The 23,603-nt window shown below is 40.7% G+C and overlaps 1 protein-coding gene across 4 annotated transcripts in view; it reads left to right on the top strand.

The window, feature by feature from the left end:
• Positions 1-23,603, top strand: part of inpp4b (inositol polyphosphate-4-phosphatase type II B) — a 263,968-nt gene that overhangs the window by 128,635 nt on the left and 111,730 nt on the right. For 3 of the 4 annotated variants that reach the window (XM_067584920.1, XM_067584918.1, XM_067584919.1), the window contains 2 exons: positions 890-1,008; positions 6,932-7,048. In XM_067584920.1, the coding sequence (XP_067441021.1) occupies positions 890-1,008; positions 6,932-7,048 (236 nt within the window). Of the gene's footprint in view, positions 1-889; positions 1,009-1,657; positions 1,812-6,931; positions 7,049-23,603 lie in introns of those variants that run through there. The other variant, XM_067584921.1, reaches the window with a different exon arrangement.

Raw genomic sequence — 23,603 nt, 5'->3', positions numbered from 1 at the left:
CAATGTTGTGACAAATTGTAACCGCAGAAATCGACATTTTTCCCTGCTCAGTGTTGCACATAACATGTTTTGAAAGGTTCAGGAAAAAGCAAACTTCCCACTCTTGGTCTAAAGCGCAACACACCTGAACTGTATATGTGATTTTTCCAAAGCAATAACAAGGATATATTAGTGCATTAGTGTTTATCATGAACAAATGCATCAGTTTAGTTGTGATGGGATCAGCGAATGTTATCGTGTTAGGGGGAGTTTCTGTTGGTAACCAGGAAGTGTCGGTTTCCTATAAAGGAATGGTGGGATGCAAAGTCTTCCTGTCCTTGGAGCCCAGCAGGGCTGAGTGACAAGCTGCTTTTGTTGTCGGAAATGAAAGCCCTAATAAAACTGATATCTCACTGCCAGAGGGAATACTACTTGTCTGGCTGCCATTTTAATCAACTGCTGAGGCAACAATTATATATCTCAATGTATATACATTTTATTTATTTCTACAAAACTTTTATTATATTTTGATTCCTGTAATCTTTGCAGAGAGAGAGAGAGAGAGAGAAGGGACCATAGATTTAACTCCTTTGTTCCTTTGTGGTGATGCAACTCTTAAACGCTTTTGGCATGTGACTTCTAATCTGACAGGAGATATTTTTTAAATCATCTACCTTCGTTGTTTTCTTTTCTTTTCTTGTCCCAGATTAATTTATTGTGTTTCTCAATATGTTCTTCATTTGTGCCCCAGTATCATATGATTTGTGTCACTTATATGTCTATTGTAAGGGATTCTCTCCTCCTCCTCATCTTGATTTTCTTCTTCTTCTCCCTGTTCTCCTCTTGTCTCCTGTTCTCTCCATCCTCTCCTCCCTTTATCGACTCTCCCTCCCTCTCTCCCTCTCTGTAGCATGTAGTGATCTGGTGGCCTCAGGCAGAGACAGGAAGCCCAATGCTTTGGTCCAGGTGGCTGTCATAGACCCCCACAAGCAGCACCTCGTCTCTCACGCGTGCACAGAGATAGTGGAGGTAAGGAAACACACATGCACCATCCTCTGAGCCTCTCTCCAACCTTTGATGTTTGTTGTTTCGCTGTGTCTCTGGGTCACTGGGTCTTGGTTGGTGTTCTCTCCATCTCTGTCTGGCCTCCTTTTTTCCCTTATTTTTTTTTTTTTTTACCATCTGACTCATCGAACTGGAACAGACTATGAGCGTTAACCTTCTATCTCCTGTGACAGTTGTGTCCATGCATCTATATGAGTTTGTGTGTAGCTCTCAATCAGTATGTGTTTGTGGGCTTAATTGGATAGGAGTTCGATACAGTGAGAGTGTTTTTATGCTCTTTGACCTCTTTAAATGCTCCTTGTATTACCACTACTTTGACAGCACTGTTGCTAAGGCAACAGCCAACCAAGTGTTTTTTGGACAGCAACAGCTGCCCTCTGTCCCACTATGGAACACCCCCTTTACACACATGTACACACACACACATTTTTCTTTCCTCACATGAGGGCAAAGTTTCCTGACGCATAAAAAGGAGACACTTTTATTTTCCTGCTAATCCAGTAAAGCTAAATTAGCATAACCGTCTCTTTTCAAAGACTGCATTTTAACTGCTTTCCCCTCAGTCCTGTCAAGGGAACAGCAGTGTGTGTGTGTGTGTGTGTGTGTGTGAGAGTGGAAACACAGGATGTGGTAGGATACTGTATGCTGGCTCAGGCAGCTCTGCAGACACTCTCAGTGCCGCTGCAGTTTTGATTTCATGGCAGTAATGTTCAGGATTTGGAGTAGGTTCTGAGGATATGGACTGCTTTCGACTCCACAAAAACAGGGTATGTGCACGTATGTGATTTTACATGTCATGTTACAAGTTTTAAAAGAGAGGTTTGCAACTTTATAAGAGGTGTTTAAGATAGTCTGAGCAGTTTTCTGTGCCAGATATTAATTTCATTAGTCAGGATAGTGTAGTAAAAGTGCATATACCAAAACAGTTTACCACTTTCTACAATAATAAGATCAGTCAGTCTGATCAGTGATATCAGAGTACTTTTGACTCAAAAGCTGTACGACACTAAAACATGCAGTCACTCTCAAAAATTGACTTTGAATTAGAGTATTATTTGTAGTAGAGTTGTTAAGAGGAACAGAGGTTGTTTGTCTGGACACCTGTAACCTGTGTGTGTGTGTGTGTGTGTGTGTGTGTGTGTGTGTCTGTGTGTTTGTGTGTTTGTGTATGTATGTGTCTGTGTGTTTGTGTTTGTGTGTTTGTGTATGTATGTGTTTGTGTGTGTGTGGTGGGGAGCTCTGCTGTGTTTGTAGTATGAATTTGAAGATAGCCCAACTGCCACTTGTGTTTCTCCTGTTTGTCACATTCCCGGGATGCCTGCACTCAACAGCTGCTGCTGGCTTTGCTGGGCACTGATTGGAGTCTTGGTTGCATGAAATCTCAAGCATTAGTCCCACTCATGTGATAGGTGTATTATCTGGAATGCATGGTATATATTATAAAGGTTTAATTTAGAATATAAATGATGGAACATGCCAGCTGCTACATACAGTAGCCCTCTCTAGTCTTACTCATGAATCACCAGACAGGGGTCAGATGAAAAGAACATGATAGCATTAAATCATTTGAGATCTGGACTTGAGTTCAGGACAGTGTTCTCTTCAGATTTCATTAATTTAAAAAATGAAAACAGAATATGCCAAATGATGTTAACAACGGTGTTAAGCTCATATCTGTCCTTCAAGTACTGACTGTCTCTTGGTGTTCCTCAAAATAGCAACAGCTACTGTACCAAAAGATAAAACAATCTTTTACCCTTTGCCTCTTGCATACTATATACTAACTCTAAGCTAACAATATAAAGTGTACTTAAAAAGTATGAATATGTATTTAAAGTATGAATCATAAAATTGATTAATGTGGTTTTATAGTTCAATGACAGTTTTCCACAATGCACACAGGAGAAATGAATTAGCTACTCACTGTTGGGGGAAAAAAGGGTGAGGATAGATTAAGATGTTGGTCCGACAGCCTCAGGTGAGCATGGAAAACAAAACATAAAATAACAGATCCTTGGAAAACAATAGGTCCTTTGCTTGACATTGAAGTTTTCATGTGAGTTTCTTGTTTATTTGTGCATATCGAAAATAGAAAGAAGTTGTAAAAAGTCACAACAAAAGGCCAGTTAAAATACAACAGATTTCTATTGAACCAAAAAACCCAGTCCACTCATGCAGGCAAGTACATTAATATTGTTTATACGAATTCCCCAAATAGTACATAGTATATACTTAATAGTATTGATATAGTATATAGTGTGGAGCTGGGACACAGTGCCATATTCCCACAATAGGCAGACCCTTTTTATCTCTGCAGAGCAAGAGCATGTCTCCATGTGGGTACTGTATCTTAATCTACTGTTGGTAAAACAGAAAGGACCAGTGACAACTTAAGTAGAAAATCTAAAGCCCTCTAAATCTCCTTAAAGTGCAATGGGAAACATCTTCGACAAATTGTACTTGAAGCTACTGACAAAAAATGGTATCTTGTATCTTTAATCGAGTGCTCTGCCATTTCAAGAAAAGAAATGGCCTTGTTTTTTTGTGAAATTTGGAAGTGCTTTGTTTTCCACATGTGCATGCCTTCTCAGTGTGTTTAGCATGACACAAGAGACGAGAAATTGGGATGGAAAGAGCTGCATTTTCTGCCAAACCCTAATATGTCTGTAGGAAAATCCCATTCCTAAAACATGGGCAGTGGGTCCAGGAGTGGCAGTACTCGAGGGGATTTGACGTCATGCAAAGCTAGGGGATAAAACGGCCTTTGATGTCATACTAGTCAAGCGAAGAACCCCCTGCCTGGAACAAGTCCAAAAAGTCTAGTCTCTGTGTGTGTGTGTGTGTGTGCGTGTATGTGTGTGTGTGTAATTGAGTGGTCAAGGGAGGGAGAAAAACCTCCAGTGTAGGGAGACTCAAGCCAGAATACTCCTACTTCCCCACCAACCCAATCATACACAAACACACACACCCTCTAATGGTTTAAATTGGCGATTCCACCGAGGTTTGCAACACAAACGGTCAAAAAGACAAGAGAGGGACAGCTGTCTCCTCTAGCATATGTTGACCACTTGTATGACAGACTGGCTTACTTGTCTGTGTAAATGGAGACAGGCTTACCACTTTAGCTCATCTCAGCCCATCAGTAGCACTAAGAAGATTCAGACGCAGCTGAGGCTGCCAAGCATGCTGGTAAGTCTGAATGAGGCCTATTCAGTGTGCCAGTGAGGGAGGTGTAAAGGGTTATGTTTGTGTGTGCGTGTGTGTGTACCTGCACATTCTTGAGCATAATGACTCTGTCTGTCTTTTTGTCGGTGTACTGATATATATCCAGGTTTGTGCTGAGCTCAAAGCAGTACATTGGTTCCGTGTCTGTATTCGCTGTGCTGAATTGGACTGTGTGTTAAGGATGTTGGTCTACTCAAACCACAGAGCTTCATGGCTGGATGGCAAAATGGCACTGGGTATCAAGACTAGTATTACCATGTCTAGAGAGGCTGATACAAGAAGCAATAGACTTGTTTTATTCCCCCTCTGTCAGCACATTGAAGATTTCTGAAGGATCAGTGGGGTTAGTGGTGCGGTGAAGAGGGGGGTCTGTGTGTCCCCTCCTTGTGTGTGTGTGCAGTTCAACACATAATTCTGTCTTTGTGTGTGTGTGTGTGTGTGTGTGTGTGTGTGTGTGTGTATGTTTTAAGTACACTGCCTTTTAATAGGGAACTTCATTGTTTGGTTCCCAACCCTCCCAGCATCTCTTACTTTAGTCTAGTCTGTACTCTACTGGTCAGTATGTCAATCTCTAATGAGCCACAAGTTAGCGGACTTAGAATTAATTTAGCATTTGTTAATTGTTGCTTAATGAATGGAGAACTAATGCAAATGAATCCAGGGAAACAGTGACCAGTTATTGATCATTATGTTTGAGTAGTTTGAGGCAATGGTCAGCCGTTGGGCAGGCATGTTTTGTTTACGGCATGTACCATGTTTATGGTAAGTGAATACTGTTTGAACGTCAACTTTCAAGGCATCATAGATGGATTAAAATGCTCAGAAATTGGAAATTTGAACATGAAAACTGTCAAACCTCTATCTGCTGCTGATTTGATATGATAGAAAGCTTCTGAAGAGCAACTAAATGGACCTTGAGGTGAGATTGTTATTATCAACTGCTATTTTTAAGGTCAAGAATAAAAAAATCGAACCTCAGAATTGTTGATGAACTTTTAGAGGAATTATTGATGTCATATTATTATGTAATTTTATTGCTCTACAGTTATTGTCTGATGTAATGCACAGTGCATCGCTTTGAACACCACTTTTAATGTCTTACTTGGGATTTTGCCTATTTTTGCCATAACATGACATATATAAATATCAGAAAAATATTAATTTCATGATATGGATCTAAACCATATTGCTTAGTCTTATTTTTTTTCCTAATGTTTTTTTCCTCAAGGGTGTGACCACACATTTGTACATGTCTGCCAGCCTGTCTGTGTCAGTCTCATTACCACTCCCCAGCTTGTCCCCACACAGTCCCAAAGGGTTGCGTTCTAGAGACGCCCATCAGAGCAGAGTGGAGGAAGAGGAAGCCCCCACTGTAAACACAAAGTGCTTTGAATCGGTTCAAATAGCCAAAACCAAATGGCCAAACAATCCTTGAGTCTTCCCAGAAAATCCCCTCAGCTTCTGGTGCAATGAATTGCACTTAAATTAAATATGATGACAGATAGTATACACACACAAAAAAAGCATTTATTATTTCCTGTAAGTTTATTTTTAGGGGCATTTTGCCCACATCAGACTAATTCAAAGACAAGAATGATTGTGAGAATTATGATGTAAATGTGATCCTGGGCTAGAACTGACCCAAGGCCACAACGAGATGCATCTGAGCCGGCTAAACCTCTAGGATGCCACAACATATGTGTCCAATTACACATAATAATGAAACAAATCTTGTCAAATCTACAAGTGATGTGCTAATAACAAGTGAAATAAGGAAACAATTCTACTTGATTACCTTGCAGATAAACATGTTTTAACAAATTACATTTTTTAAATTATTACAAGAATCTCCTGTGTTTCTAGAGCATTGTTGGAAAAAGGCACATTACCATGATACTGTCAGAAAATGTCCCATTTTTCAGATTGTTTCTTGAAACAAGTGACCTGATCTATATATTGACAGAAAAACCTGCCTTATTTCATGATGATACTTGTCTCTTGTTGAAAGAAAATTCCTTCCAACAGGTGAAACAAGTGACATCAAATATAAAGTAAATACCAGTAACACCCTTGTTAAGGTGGGCAGTTTTACTGTGTAATGAAAGAGAGAGAAAGAAGCAAGCCCTGCAGTTCAAAAAGTATGGGAGTTAAAGGTGATGACTGCGTATTGTGATTTTAGGGAGGTTGTGAGTGAATATTAGCCCTCTGGTATGTTTAATGACTCAACACTGGCAACTGTGGCTGGTTTAATCCTATTGCCACCTGCCATTGTGCCAATTTACCTGTCAACATTTGTTGCTCCTGGCCTGCAGTTTCAGTTGGGAGACTGTAGTTATGCCAGAGCTCCAGGTAGACCCACCAGGGAGAGCTCTATCTTCTCCTTTTTTGTACCCAGAAGAGGCAGCAGGGGAGGTGAGGGGAGCGGGGAGAAATGCCGGGAGGAGGAGGAGGACAGACTGAGCCCAGCTGTTGGCTCATTTACCCCCCCAAGCCTCCCTCTCTTTTTTCTCCTAGTGGCTTCCTGCTTTTTCATGAACATGTGTGTTGCCACACAAATGTGCATGTACACACTATCACACATGTGCGCACACACACACACACACACACACACACAAACACAAAGTATCTCACCCTTTTTCTGTGTTGTCCCTCTCTCTGACAGGCGAACAAAGACCCGCTGTTTCTGACGGGGGTGACCTTCCCTTCAGAGTATCCTGCTAGCACAGAGACACTAGTCAAGCTAACTGTGTATGATGCAAAGGACAAGAGCCAGGAATCAGTGAGTAAACAGTTGTTGTTTTGCTCTGTGTGTCTCTGTGTCTGTGTGTGTGTGTGAAGGCTGATATTTTCCATGGCTAACTTAGCCGCTGATGAGCTCGCCAGACAGGCCAGGGTCTTGTACAATGTGTGAGTTTTTGTGTGTCTGCACATGTTTGCATGTTGAAAATCGAGAGTGAGAGAGATAATGATGAAAATGTGTTCAAAGCCAGTCATGAAGCAGTTATCTTTCAAGTGCTGGTTGTGCTGCACTGAGCTTTAAACTTTACAGGGGATGAATATGAAAAGCTGTGAGAAATCTGCAGCAGAATCTCATTATGTTTAAATTTATCCTACAGATTCAGAGGAGCAAATAGTTGTGTGGTGAATTACAGCAGGCAGTGAATTACGGCACAATCTTTGTACTCATTCACATGAGTCATATGAGCTGCTTCCATCCAGAAAACCAGAAAAGAGCTCAAGGCCTTGCTCACCAAAGTAGACAAAACAGGCCTGCCGGGGAGGTTCACGGCTGAGGCAGAAGGTACTGGTAGGGTTCATAGCAACAGGGTGTGCAGGCATAGACTACCTCCTGGCAACCAGGGTCGACAACGTCCAGGACAAAGAGCAGCAACAGGAATTGTTCAGGAGGAAGTGCAGGCAGACATGGAGGAGGTATGAGCCAGCAGGATGGTAGGGATGGGACAGCAATGAGCATTGACAAGATGGGAGAGTGCACTGCAATGAAAGATCACCTGGTCCAACATCTGGCAAGCAGACTTCTACTGCAATGCCCTACTAAGTCCAGTAAACTTTCACATCTAGGGCAAAAATTAGACACCTTCCTGCCCTTGTTGTTCTGGAAGAGGATCCTTGGAACATCTCCTTAGCAGCTGCCCAAAAGCCCTTGGAGACGGGCGCTATTGCTGGCAGCATGACCAAGTGCTTAAGGCAGTCGCTAAGAGTGTAGCCATGGCCATTAACACCAGTAATTGCCACCACCAGCCAGAGACCATCACGTTCCTCAGAGCTGGAGAGAAGCCCCACCTACAATGTAGAGCAAAGCCTGGTCTCCTCACCACTGCAACCGACCGGCACCTGGAAGTGGACCTGGGTAAGTAGCTGAAGTTCCCAGCCAACACGACTTCGACCAAACAAGATCATCGTTTCAGAATCCACCAAGCAATTGATCATGCTGGAACTCACAGTGCCCTTGGAAGAGCGTATGGACAAGTGCAGAAGCTGGTGAACTTGCTATAAGCCTGTGGAGGTGGGCTGCCGAGTATTTGCAGGATGTTCACTCTGCAAATCGTTTACGCTACTGGGCATCACCAGGGAGGCATAGAGGAAGAGCATCAGATCCGCTACTGAGGCTGCAGAGAAAGCCACCAGGAGACTTTGGATCAAGAGGGCAGATTCGTGGGTGAATGCTGCTCAACCCTGGCTGGCCTGCCTGGGCGAGGGTGTCTGATGTTGAAAGACCCGATGACCCCAGGTTCCATCACTGATGATGCGTCCCAGCACATCTGCAGGATGTATCTTTCATCTGAGTCATTCTCAGACCTTTGCCTTCAGATTCGAAGGAAAGGGGTGTGCAGGCTTCGATGTGCATCTGAGCATGGCAGACCGTCCTTTGGCGTTGTTCCCCTTGGGAGAAACAGCCAGCACATCAGTGGGAATGGGAAAAAGAGCCAGACATAGAATCCTGAATGGGCTGGGCCCTCTGATTCACACATTTTAAACAGACTTTATAACAGGCTCTTCAGTGTGGGTGAATGCTTGATCTTAATCAAGCACCCCACTCAACCCTGGGTGCCAAGATCTTAATTTGGCATAACTTAAGATGAAACATTCATGAACTTTATGATGAGTAAAGACTCCATTACAGCAGTGGTTAGTATTTGCAAATTTATCACATTTAGACCTCTGATTTTTGCGCAGACACAAAGCCAGCAACCAACTACAAGGCCTCGAGTCAGTTTTTTGCACTTGTGAATGTGAAAGAAATCTACTTGCACCAAGGTGGGTGGGTTTTGCCTAGTCTGAAATTGAGTTGTGTTTCCACCTTGCAAGACCATTTCTTTCAGATATGACACCAAGGTTTAGAGTAATAGGTGGACAACCGTCTGTGTGTTTCTACACTCCTGACCGGTAACCTACTCTACACAGATTACTTATTTATATAGTGAAATAATTTGGAATACCTGAGCCCCGTCAAACATCTAGGGACATTTTTTTTTATAAATAATATTTTCTGTTGTGTAAATTATATTATTATGGGGAGCTGTCTGTTCACGCAGTCAGACTTTTGCTTTTCCTACTACATATGCAGCCAGTGCATTATTGTATGCATGTAAACATATATGACTTACTGAATATGGGCTTTTAATTACTAAGTGAAAAAGATATAAGCAACAGACCATAATAAGTAAACATTTTATTGTCCTAATCTAATTGTAGGCTAGCTGCACAGATTCATGTAAAATAACTTTGCATGTATTGTTATGTGTGCACAGGAATTTCTGTCTCCTGAGATGTAAATTCAAGTGAAACAGGGACATCAGCTGCTGCAGGATACATACTTGGTGTGCTGTATTTTAATATTTGGGGCAATGTATATTTTTTCCATGCAACTGTGCCCCTCCTGGAGACAGTATTCTCCTTAGAGAAGCGGGCCCGGTCTCCCATCTCCTGGTTTTAAAGGGAAAGAGGGGAGCTGATTTGAGGCTAATACAAACTCCACATGCTGATTAAGTATTTGTCAGACTAGTAATGTATTCATCTTGTTCCGGCTTCTTTTCCAGATTGTGCCGTACTGTGCCAGAATACATTTGTTTGCCAAATTTGAAAAATTGGTTCTCAGCATGTTCCCAGAGTTTGCTGTTGTATTTGCACCCAGTTTCAACAAATTAAAGGACCAAGTGTTAAGATAATTAACAAAGTCTTTGAAATTAATAATGAAGTTTTTTTGTACATGTTGTACAGCACTTTAAATGAACTTTTACTTGAATTTTTTATGTAGCACACCATTTATTTGCATTGTGTAATGGCATTAACTTGTGTGTCTTGCTGTACAGTCATTTGCCTCCTTTGAATTCAGCCTTGAGACAAAATCCCAGATGAAATTTGCTTAAAATGGGAACACAATGGTTTATTCTGAGGTGTGCTTGAATATTCATGTTGAACAACACCCATGTGAGCTCAACACTGTATAAACTCTCCATTCATTCGCCACCTCCTTTCTAAGAGCAGGCTTTGTGTTGTGTAGTGCGTTGCCACTGGTGGCAAAGCAAGTTAATGCTTGGATATAAAGATATTTTACTGCTGTCTGGTGAAATGTTCATCACTTAAATTCAAGTTTATAAAAAGGGTTTTGTTAAAAAAGATACAATCTGCCATCTGCCTAGATATATGCTCTCTAATAGCACTGTAAGGAAAAAAAAAATACTTTTTTTTTAACTCCTTCAGAATTTGGTCTTTAGAATTTCACTCTGGCTTTCATGCTGTCCCTCACTGACTGTGAGTGAGATTTCGCAGTAGCTCCTGTCAGTCTGTCAAGAATATCACTGATACTCAACACAGCATTTCACTCAAGCTTGGCTTTTAGAGCTTAAGGCTGAACCAACAGCCTTACAGGACAGGTCCTGTTGAGCCTTTCAGACTCTTCACTCATCTCCACACCCCACACTGCCTTCAAAGGCAGTGTGGGGTGTGGAAAAGTTGTGATCCAGCTCATCATTCAAAAACTTTTGAATGATGAGCTGGATCACAACCTTTTGTAACCAGCTCAAAAACAATAGCTCAAAATTCCCTCTCCCTTTCTCTTAGTAGACCGCATGTAGTGGCCTTGCAATATAGGACTTGAGGGTCTTTCTATTCTTTTTAAGGAACCAGTGCTTTCGTGCTGTGTGGCTTTTAGATTTTCAGCCTTGCTCAGCCCTACACAGCATGCTTGTCTGGGTCTCATTAGAGAGTCTTTAAGTGACACAGGCATGACCCTGAACATGAGCTGGCACAATGCGTCAGCCCCCAGTCGCTTAAGTGGCAGATCAGGAATCACTCAGTCAAGGCTCAATCATTTAATGTTTGTTTTTTGGTTTTTTTTTGAGACAGAGAGAGAGCAAGCATGGTGGCAATTTGCTATGTTTGTGTATATGTTTTAAAATCATCTGTCAGAAGTTTTACGTATCACTTTCAGCTCATATAGCAGATGTTGTGCCACAAGCTGATTTACCGCAGTGGAGAGCAGATAGCTCACATTAAAAAAAACTTGCAAATTTGCCGTTTTGTCTGACATGCCATGCCGTCTATTCACCATAAGAGTTTTGGAGTGGAAATAAGAGGGAAAGAAATTGAAATGGTGAGGGGGAGGAAACTGATGGAGCAAGGTTTATAGATGACTGCTTTAACATTCGTAGAGGACCAGAGAATTTCATAGTAGGATAATTTCCCTCTGCCTTAGGCTTCCCATTTAGATATTCTAAGATGACACTGGCTGCGTGGTCATGAATATTTGAGAACACGCACAGGGCTGAGAGGACGATAAGTGAGGGAGTAGAGGTGTGAGAAGGAGTATGACCGGGTTAGATATCTCTCAGGTGTAAGTGATCCTCCCACCCCCCCAAGCCTTAGTTGTCAAAGAATGACAGGCTAGCCTTACTTTGTCACTGATGTCTTACCTGCAACTCCACTTTGAATGGCTCCCAGGGGCACCTCGCATTCTGATCACTGAATCAAGAAAAATTCACTGTGGCTGAAAAGAGGTATACTTCACAGAGATTGCTTCATTTAAAGCAATTTTATTATAGGCTCAGCCAAATCTTTGTGCATAATAACTTAAACAAAGTCCATTCAAAGTATAACTAATTTGCTGAATCTTGTCTCGAACGCTGTTTATATGCGGGATGAGAGAAAACCATCTCTTGCTGTCATGGTCGAAAGCACAAAATGATGATTACATTTCAAATACAGGCTAGAGAAGAGCACACTGAGCATTTTTTCAGGAGGTATAAAGTAGACTTTTATACCTAAGGATTTTTGCAGAGGAGTTGACTCCAGCACGGTGCCCTACTTTCCAACAGTCACTGGACTCACACACTGTCCCTGCTCTCTGGAAAAATACTGTCATTACACCAGTTCCTAAGAAATCTTGTCCAGTTGACGACAATGATTATAGTCCGATAGCTTTAACTTCAATTGTGATGAAATGCTTGGAAAAATACATGGTTTCCTTAATCAAAACAGATATAAATCCATTGTTTGATCTTTTCCATGCTTATCGACAGAGGAGGGGCACTAATGATGGTGTTAACAGGTTCACACTGTTAAAACACTGATTCTTAAGCATTTGGAAGACAACAAAGCTTATGCACGCCTGCTTTTTGTTGATTTTAGTTCAGCTTTTAACACTCTTCAGCCTTAACCGTTGATTCAGAAAATGAAACATTGTCAACCATTTTATTATTAAATGGTACCTCTCTTTTCTGGCAGATCATATCCAGCAGGTAAAGGTCAACAACACCCTCTCTGACCCCAAATCAATCAGTTCAGGTGCCCCCCCGGGTTGTATGAGCTCTCCAGTGCTTTTCACATTGTACACAAATGAGTATGTGAGCATACACCCTGATAACCATAAACTTAAATTCTCTGATGACACTGCTATCCTTAGTTTATTGTACATAGACAATGATACATCATCCTACTACTCTGAGATATAAATTTTTGTACATTGGTGTGATGGTGTTTGACACTAGGGTAGTAGGTGACCACAGCTTGGTGATTATCCACAACACTCTCATTATCGGTAAGCTCTAAGAATCTTGGTGTCCATATTGATAACATATTTACCTGGCAAGACCATATCTACAGCTTATGCTCCAGGCTACAGCAGAGATTGTACTTTTCTAGAAGGCTCAAAGTGTATGGGGTTGACCAGAAACATATGTATCTGTTCTACCAGGCAGTCTTTGAGAGCCTAATCAGGTATGGGATACAGGCATGATATAGTAAACCTCTCCATACAGTTGAAATTTAGGCTTGCCCGTCTTGTACAGACCGCCATGAAGGTCATAGGGAAGAAAGAACACCAGTCCCTTCAATTTATATGCAAGCAGTCTGTGCTCAGAGGAACACAGAGAATACTGGCTGATCTATCCACTGCCCTCCACTCTACAAGCTTTTACCCTCTGGCAGACAATATAGAGTACCCAAGTGGCGACTCAATTGTTTTAAAAACTCATTTGTGCATTCTTCTATTAACATCTTAAACAGTAAGGACATAATATGAGCCATAGAGGCCATAGTCCCCAGAGGGACTTTGTTAAGACGGGTTGTGCAATATATTGTTTTAAAGTTTTTACTTATGGCACTTGAATGCATGTACGTATGAATACTAATATTTGGTTGACTGTGTCACATGCGTACATACTCTGAATGTAAAATGTACAATGATATTTGTTAAATGCGGTGACTCTGAGCTCAAGAAACATTTCCCAAAGGGGACAATAAAGTATATCATATCGTATTGTATTGTATAAAGAAGGTTTGACCTAAATTGAATTGGAGTGGAAGATGTGGTCAGAGCCACCTTTCAGGTTACCTTAGTAGCCAGTCAATGTTCATCAGGAATCAGAGCATGGCTCATCTGAGAGAGATAACGTAAATAGAAAGCCTTGAGCTCAAAGCATATGAAAAAGGCAAATAAGATTATTTGTGTGTATTGGGTGCATCACGCTTGTGCTCACTTACATCTGTGAAGAGGCTTGAAGACACCCCGTTAATGACAGACCTGTGGTTTGTTGTCAGTACAAACCTATTACTGAGTGTTCTCGTGGTATGAAGGGATAGGACAGCTGCCTCTGGAAGAGCTCTTCTCTCTAATCACAGCAACCACATTTATCCTGCCTTTGCTCTCTGCAATCTGGAATGAACGTGTAATGCAGTTTTCAGTTTGCATTCCTATTACTGGCCGTGGTGAGGAATTTTGATTGGTTTCTGTGATGTGCACTGTAGTGTAACAAACAAAAGACCTCATCTGAGTAAAACAGGAAAATGGAGCATGTCCGGTCATTTCCATAAAGCCGCCATAAAATGTATTCAATCAAATAAAACACAAGCAGAGGGGTTTTTACTGTGTTACTATAATGGCCATTTCTTCTTCTGGCCGCCACATGCAGCCTGATGAACACACACACACACACACACACACACACACTCACCATCTGCACTAAAAGGACAGAGCAAGATATCCTTGATTCAGAGGGCAATGGAAAGAGAACTGATCAAAATTTCATCTCAAACTGCTTGACCATTTGCCACAGACACACACACACACTTAAGTCACTTTTGGGGTATTTACATAGACTTGCATTCATTTCCTGGAGACTTGCCCTAATCCTAACCTTAACCACTGACCCAAAAATCAGCGTTTTACCAATTTGGGACATGGCTTTTGTCCCCAATTGCACAAGCTGCCTTTTCATACCAGTTCAAATATGATATTCAAAAATTTCCATGGTGGGAAAAAAAGCACTTTTCATTATGTACACGTACATACTGTTTAGTTCAAATCAAATTAGACCATGCTCAGTTAACCTCCTGTACAAATTAAGGATGGGTACATTGAGTTTTCATTCTAAGAATCTGATATTGTTATAAAACACTTCCCTTCAGATGCATTTTTTTGCATTGTGATGCCTTACAAATAGAATATTTATTTTATCATCATCCTCCAGTTTATTTTAACATCATACATCTGCAAGAAAATGTGAATGCAAAATTATTATTGTAGTCTACATGCTTTCAGCCTATGTATTCTCTGTCTCCATGGGTGGTAGGGGATTCAACGTGCCACAGTGACTTAGGGGCAGGAAGAGGATGGCCTCACTCAAGTTGTTTGTACTCTGGAAACATTATGCTATCAGTGAACAAATACACAGAGAGACCAGATGGTGTGCAACAAGATACTTAAGGGGAAGTTATGGCAGTGCTGGACTAATCTGAAAATCCATCACATCCACCCAGCGCTAACAGCCCGTTAGCCTGTGAACTGTTAGCCTGTGCATGCTGTCTGTCTTTATTTATGCTATAACTTATATTCTACTATTCTATCACTCTTCTCTTTGAATTGTTTTTGTATGATATTGTGTTACAAGTAAACTTGAACTGAACGTTAGCTTAAATCCTGTCTTAGCTACCCATGTTTTTAATTTGTAAGCTACACCTGCTTTGCCAACACAGTGAGCTTGCTGCTAAATTATTAATCAATAGCACTTAAAATATAGCACTAGTACTCAAAATATCTTGTTACTTGGAGATTAGCAAATTCAATTTTACTGGAATTAAGTGGAACATTAGCTGAAACCTGCTTAGCATTGGGAAAACTTTGAAATTTAGAAATTCTGTGAGTATAAAAAACTGAAAAAGTGTTGAAAGTGAATTAAATTTTAGTTTACATACTTACATTGTCAAATTACTTACCACATGATATAATGTGAATAAGGTCTTGGTTGTTAGCAATATTAGCTTGAAATCCAACTGACATATACAAAAAACACTTGTAACTAAAAAACCCACCTTTAACAAATGCAGCTATGTGACAAATTTGAATATAGATGTTGCTAAATCCAGCACTTCTGAATTTGATATACTGTACATGATTGTTTTGTGATTAGCTTCTGGCAAACCATAATTTACAAAAAAAATGCTTTGGAATCTCACTATTTCTAATCTTCTCTGGTAAAACATTTCTGTAGACAGACAAGCCTGTACACTGGCAAAAGCCAACCCACACTTTTTACATAACCATTTGTGGTCTGGCAGTTTGTTTGAGAAAGATTTCATGTAGACTGTACAAATACAGATGATTTACTGTTGTCTCCTACTGTTAGATATCTGTTACCTTTGAGTAGGATTGTGTTCACAAGACAAGTCTATACAAACCACTATTTTTTATGGTTTATACTGCTTTGTGAGAGTAAATTTTCTTATAGCTTCAAGTTCTCGAGTTGTAATGAAATATCTACTTAATAAAAAAAAACCCATGTGCTGTTCAGCCATGATTCAGTGTTTGCCCTAAGCATACATATTTTCCATTGAGCCTTTTGAATTATGAAATTAATTGCCAGATTTTTCAGGGACCTAAGGCCTTGAGGGCAACAAAGATTTGATTAAAACGTACTAATTGTTTGGCAGTTTCTATGGATACCAAATTTACCAGAACACTTGATCATTAAGGCAGTTAAAGTTTTATTTTATTACCCCCCACCCCCACATTTAACTGCTAAAATAAAAAAAAAACCTGGTTCTTGATTGTGTCAGCTTTCAGCCACTCCATACCTTATATAATGCTGTGTTGTTGTGATCCTTGCAGATTCTCTTCCTCTGCTGTCTACCTGATTTGAGGACTGTTTGACTGGCAGATATTAGCCACATCTCAGGAGGCAGTTTGAGCAGCCACTGTTCCATGGTGAATTGTCGCTCCAATTATGAACTGCTGATGTATGGAGAATCCCAGCCTCAGTTAATCCTGGCCTGTCAATAATCATGATGTGTAAAAGGCAGTGACTTGACATATTTTTGGCATAGCCAGTTGCTTTTAGTTGGATGAGTGTCAATGTGGTGGAAATTTTCTGTAAGTGCAGGAGTTTACTGCCAGAAAGAGAGAGAGAGAGAGAGAGGGAGGGGGGGGGGGGGTATGGAAGCAGACAGTGAAACACAGCAGACAGTGAGAGAGAGCTACATACACACATACACAAACATGCTTGTGTACACACACACAGATAAACAGAAAGAAACACACAAACACACTTTTTTTTAAAGGAGTTTTTCCTCATTTGAATCAAAGGTTTAAGGACAGGGGATGTTGTATTGCTGTACGGACTGTAAAGCCCCTTGAGGCAAATTTGTTGTTTGTGATATCGGGCTATACAAATAAAATTGACTTGACTTTTACAAGAACCAATCTCAGAGATATCCAAGAAACGTCTTGGTAGTGATAGGGTGGACAGCTGAGCAGTGATAACCTATGAGAGTAACAGTCCTCAGATAAGGACTGTCTCTTGTCTGATGGCCACTTTTCTTCCCTCATCGTCATTGTGGCAATGTCATCCAATGTCACAAGTGCTGAAAAGTACTGCTGTTCAAGTCGGCAGTACTAAAATGAGTCAAACTAGTGACCTCTCTCGCTTTCTCGCTCGCTGGCAGTCTTGCCAAGCAGAAAATTGAAGATACTTTAATGGTACTGTTACTTTGGCTATAAGGGGTATAAACACTATTTTAGTGTTAGGCCCGGTGGTGTAATGGATGCATGCCATGCCAATGGATGCATACATTCTTGTCCAATTAGTGTTATGTCAACACACTGTATTAAAATGTGACAAATATAATCAATATATAACCCTTTGCCTGATTAAATTAGGTATGTTCAAGTTTTTTCCTCCAAAATATAAGGATACATATAGAGCCTCCTCTAGGATTATCTCGTTGTCTTTGTGCTCTCAGAACCTTGCATCAAAGTATTACTTCATAAAATGTGTCATAAACCATGTATAGCATATTTATAACTATTATTTATTAGGGTGGTCACTGAAAGCAGTGCCTTCTTTGACGAATGACCTGCTTACAGTTACACAGTTACACACTTTTACACCTGGAAGCTGCCCAGTACAACCAGTCTGATCTATTGGCCACTGAGAAGTTCCATTAGTGCAGTTGAGGGTTAAGGGCCCTGACCAAGGGCACCACATTAGTGAAAATGAGGGAAGTGAGAAGTGTTTCTCTTTTACTTTTTCCACAGATTTATACTGTGGGGTGTAGGGATTGAACTACTGACTAAGAATACACCGACACAATAATCCTATAAATAAAGTGCGTTGAAGATACTGTTGCTTCATGTTAAAGCGGTTAATCAAAAAGTGTCCATGATGGTAAATTCTACCCAGGCTTTCAGACCTGATCTTTGAGCCAATCACACTTGAGAAATCATTTGTGAAAAGTTATCAGAGGTGTGACTTCTGCCAATCAAAACAAAGATGTGTGAGCGCCATGGATGGTGACAGGTTTGACATTTCTCAATCATGACAATAGCAAGTGAGCTGAGCCACACAGATGGGAATAGATCATAACAGTGGGAAATTCAAAGGATGGCTTTGGGCATCACTTGTGGGTGTGTATGAGAAAAACAAGGATTTCAGCATACAGCTATGATGTGTAATAACACCCCGACTCGTTGCAGAAGAAAGTGCTGCAGTCTCTGTGATTATGATATGATATACTGTGCACAGAAGTCCCACTTTAGCCGCTCGCACATTTTACCCATTCCAACTGGCCATAAATTATGCTCATTTATGTGCATTTAATTTCCCATCCCACCCGGGCAGGCAACAAAGAGTGCATTTGATGGATTGCACAGTTACACTTCTATGAACTTCCAGTTGCCTCTCCAAATCCAGGAAACACCTTTCTTTTATCTGCCTTATACCCATCAGGTTTCACTGAGTGTTTTCAGAAATGCTCTTTCATAAATTCTCCTTAATTTTAACATGTTCTCTAAGTTAGGATTTCTGTGCTCTGGCAGCCTTGCTAATTATTCACTTGATTACTGAACCTCTGATTTTGTTTTTAACAGTGCCCTCATTACTATTGCCAGTGCCCTCAGTGTTTCATGCCCCATGAAAAGCAACAGTGAGAGGATAAAACAGGCAAGAAAGGAGAGAGCAACCTGTTTTGCCACATATGATAATCGGTGAAGCTTTCACTTTGGGTGGATTTTTTGCTTTAGCTACATTAAAGCAACTGGAAAGTACTGCACATGGATTAGTAGAGGCCAATTACATGGAAAAGAATGTATGGATAACAGAGATATTTCAAGTCTATCTTGTTTGTTGACACGGCCCACAAATCAAGCTCATCATTAAAGAAACTGTGGCAGCTTTTAATATTATGAATTCAGAATATATACTTTATGGCAAGCCTCCAAACCTGAATAGGATTTGCCTTTCATAAGACAGATAAATTTGACATAGTAATGAATTAAAGTGCTTCTTCAACTGTACAGATAGGCAAGATTGCCCTCAAAGCTTTGAAAGCACTGCTCTGTCTGCCTTTTCTTATTAAAAAGAAAACCCTGTTAACTTTAGCACAGTTGTAAAAGTGTTGGAGCTAGACAGATGAAAATTGAGGGGGAATAAATGGTCCTTGTCCCTAAAGCGTAGAAAATTTAAACACTGTAAAACATTTTTATTGACAACTGAGCACTCATTCGGCCATGTCAGGTTAACACTACATATGTCTCACATGGCATCTGAAAAGCCCCGCGGACAGGCTGTTAGCAACGCAACATGTCACAAAGGAACAATGTGTTAGAAAACATTTCAAGCTCCTAAAAAAAGCCTGAACCTCTGAAGTGCTTTCTCACAGTAATAATATCATTTTCATTGGCTGACAATACTTTAAACTCCTGTTTACAGTATTTAGGAAGGCACCAGATAATTGCTTTGGTTTCCCACATTGCTCCCCGCACTGTGTTGACATGCACTTCAATAAAGTGACTCATTGTGCCAATGAATATTTACAATTGTTGGAAATTAAGTGCACTCTAGGTTTTGTTGTGAGGGTGTATGCAATCATTCGTGAAAATAGTTGTTGGAATAGTGCACGCTCATTAAAAGCAACCAACTAAATCTAAGCAGAGAAGCTAATTACTTTTAAAAACTGCTGAGCAGATGTCTGGTTCTGTTGCCATGAGGAGACGCCCTTTCTTTCCAGGGTGAAGCCACAAGTTAACACAAGTGAAGTACAACAGTAAACTGTCTATTTATGTACAAGTATTACAAGGAAGGCTTAGTGGAAACGGTTAGTTGAGTGTCAGTGAATTAAGCGTATTTTTATTAGTATTCAGAGTTGTACACTTTGTAACACCTGCAGAGAAGACATCACATTTGCAGGTAATAACAGAACATTTCAGATGGATAATGTGCATACATACACTTAGATGCATATTAAAACATAAAAGCACTGCCGATGTGCAGTTGAAAGTATGGAAGCATGCACAAAAGATGGAGACAATGAAAAAAGAGAAATGACCATAAAATGAAAAAAACAAGGCCACATATTGTAAATCCTTTGTATAAATGATATTCATAAAATTTATAACAGGATATTCATTTTCAGTATGTTTTGCTGTACCTCACCCACATACGAGGATGAAATTAACTGTAAAATATTCCAAAAATAAATAAATAAATGCGAAGGGAAACTAAAACTGCTTGCGGTTGGCGTTTTCTCAAGGCCACTGGATAGAAAAGGTTATGGACATGTACAATGTATTGAGGCTATATCTCACATAATCTGCCTCTGTGAATGTACAGTATGTTCTATCTGCATGTAGCTGACATGCATAATAACGGTTCCTGGCAAATTGCCTTATAAAGCACCAGATAACCACTTGATGCTGAAGTGTACCTTTCCAGGAAACCTTCTCTTTTTTGTAACCTCCCCCAAACTGTTCCCTGTATAATCCTACTCCAATCTCCTCAAGGTGGGATTTGTCTGGATCAATTTCATAATGCATTATTCATTTGAGAATTTAATCAAATATCTCCTTCACCAATCAGCCCAACCCATACCTTTCCTAACCCTCCCTCACCTCTCTACCCATCATATCAGTGATTGTTAGTGTCACCTGCAATAGCAGATTATCAGCCAAATGAATTACTGGGTCACAGGTGAATTAGACGCTTGGCTGACTGTAATCTTTTTTTTCTCTTGGAAAAGTAGCTTAGTGTAAGTTTTTTTTTTTTTTTTGAGAGGGAGCGGGGAGAGAGAAAAGTGCTTGAGAAAATCCCCTTTCTACCTCGGCTTCCCGTGGGTTTCTGCAGTGTAATGGTTTCCTTTGAGAGAGACACTGGTGTAAAGTGCTGATGCTTGTTGGCAGTTTGTGTGTGTGTGTGTATGTGAAGGCTGATATTTTCCATGGCTAACTGAGCTAACTGATGAGCTCGCCAGCCAAGCCAGGGTCTTGTACAGTGAGTTTTTGTGTGTCCACACATGCACGTGTTAGCCTCTGGGCGAGCAGCATTTGTAATCATGTGTGTGGGTGTCAATCATGCTGTGTGCGTACAATTAAAACCCTGCAGTTGGTCAGTTGAGATACATGTAATACAGCATTTTATGTCAGTAATTCATAACGTTGTCTCTATCTGTCCGCTCTGTGTGCAAACATTATTACATCATATCACCACTTGTACCGCTGTCTGAGTTTGTTGATGGAGATAATGACACGCTGCTTTTCTCCTCCTCTTCTCACCCAGGAGGACAAAAAAGTAAATGAGTGTGGGGCAGAAGGGTTCTTGTTGCTGCTTTGTTGTTCCGTTCTGTTAACGCAGATGGAATTATATGATAATCAGACACCAGCCAACATTGTTTCCCTTTTGCACACCCAAAGAGGGTGGAAAGCCATTAAACATCTCAAAGAGGCATTTTTCCTCTCCCAGGAAATATAAATATATTTGTTTTGATCTTATCTCTTTTTTTTTTAAAGAATCTTATCCGATATTCATGAGTGTGCACAACAAAAAACACAGTTTTTGAATCTATTTATCTACTATCTCACAGCCACCAAGGACAAATTCTACTTTTACATAAGCAGTATATTTAGTTCAAAAGGCTCTTTTGTTGGTGTTGTTACACATCAACTGGCAAATATGTCATTTAGGCAACTAATTTGACTGTGGTGTGCTGAGGAACAAAAATAGCTAACGGCTGTTACACTCCCACTCTTTTCTGCATCTTGTTGTTTACTAAGTCAAGGTGGTGCAAGCCGCCTGAAATTGCAGCTTCTATATGGACTTAGCTTTACGTTATCCCGCAGGAAAGTAAGGGCCAGGAGAGCTTGTTCTAAAACTCCTACACTATAAGAGCAAGTGTGCTGCTCGAGCTTTTAAGCTACAGTTTGCAGCTCACCTCCTGCACCATTGTGACACACTCTCACTCACACTGGACACAGAGTAGTGCGGTTTTCTTGTCTGTTGTTGCCATCTTTATCACAGTGACTGTAGAAATGATGTTGAAGATAACTCAAAGTAAAATTTTCCAACATATAACACACTTAAGTACACAAGCACTTAGTCACGCATAAGCACAGAGATCACACAAGGCTTGTCTAATAAAAGTTTATGCTATATAGCATTTATCTATCCTGAAGATAGAAATTAGTACTAAAGCACTACTAGTCTGTTGGAGAAACATTGAAGGAAGAACTGTCCACCCACACAAAGCTTTGACCCCATCTGCTCCAACCTTGAAATGCATTGCGGTGAAATCCACATAATAGTTTTGAATCTTGCATACTGAGGAAGAAATTCTTCCAGGTACAGTGTGTTTATCGCAGCCTCGGGGCAGAACTCATTGTGTTCTGACATGTATGTTAAGCTAGGATGCAGCACGCCTCGGATGTGACTGTACAGTGAAGTCAGTGAGGAACAGACTCTCTAGATCTTACGGGGCATCAATCCCTGTCTGTCTGCCTGTCTAGGCTGTTAACCACCTCTGGGCTGCACCATTGAGCTCCGTAATTGTCTCCCACTCTTCAAAGGGAGCTGAGAGTTGGTTTGATCCGAGCTGTTTACTTTCACAGCCCCTATAGCCCTGCTCTCTGAAGAAGAGAGCTATCAACCACTTCAGGCATGAGCTAGCATATTATAGTACTATTACTGTGTGTGTGTGTGTGTGTGTGTGTCGGAGAGAAAAAGAGAGGTAGAGAGAGAGACCCAACGTAGCCTGTAGCCTTACAGGCCTGGGGGTGAACTAGCAGCTTCTTGTTGTTACATAAGGGCAGGGAATTGCAACCTGCACATTTTCTGTTATCTATGGGTATGTGAGGGAATTACTACACAGAACCCTATTCTGTAACTCTGCTGTGCACAAAATTACAAGTTTCATTCAGCTATTGTTTGTCTGAGTAATGTGTTCCTGATGCCAGACTGACACCAAAAGCTTCATGCTCATGCCATGATAAGATAACAGCGATGATACGACAAACAGGATGTGGAACTTAGCAACGTGTTTTGTGGGTGAGAAAACGATAAAGTGCATCCTTTCTCCACTGCGTGTGCAACTTCTATTTATCGCTGCCTTTGTGGGCCTCAACTTGAACCACACAGAGTCTTAAAGGGGAAGCTACTAACCACAGCCTTTGTCGGGTCTAGCTGATAGTAGCTTTCGCAATAAGTGGCTGATAATAAACACTTGCGAATCATAAGTGCATAATCATATGGATTTGCCTCATCTGCTGGGAGAGACAAAACAGGTCTATTAAAATGTAACACTTATCAAAACAGCTCAAGTTTGCCATGCTGTAATTTAAATATAGCACTCAAGTCAATCGAGGGGATTTGAACAGGGCTGTACTGTCTTTGGACCTGCTACCAAGTCATGTTTACAGACTGTGAGTGAAGGGAGCCTTAATTTTTATCACCTAGTCTGCAGTGAGGTTAGCCATTAAAGTTTATGGACCAAAGTTGAGAGTGTGTGTGGGGGGGGGCATTGGTAGTGTGTTTTAAGTGTACTGCATTTGCCAC

The sequence above is a fragment of the Thunnus thynnus genome, chromosome 3 (genome assembly GCF_963924715.1).
Source record: "Thunnus thynnus chromosome 3, fThuThy2.1, whole genome shotgun sequence".
NCBI lineage: Eukaryota > Metazoa > Chordata > Actinopteri > Scombriformes > Scombridae > Thunnus > Thunnus thynnus.
This window is presented reverse-complemented; position numbering and strand designations above follow the sequence as displayed.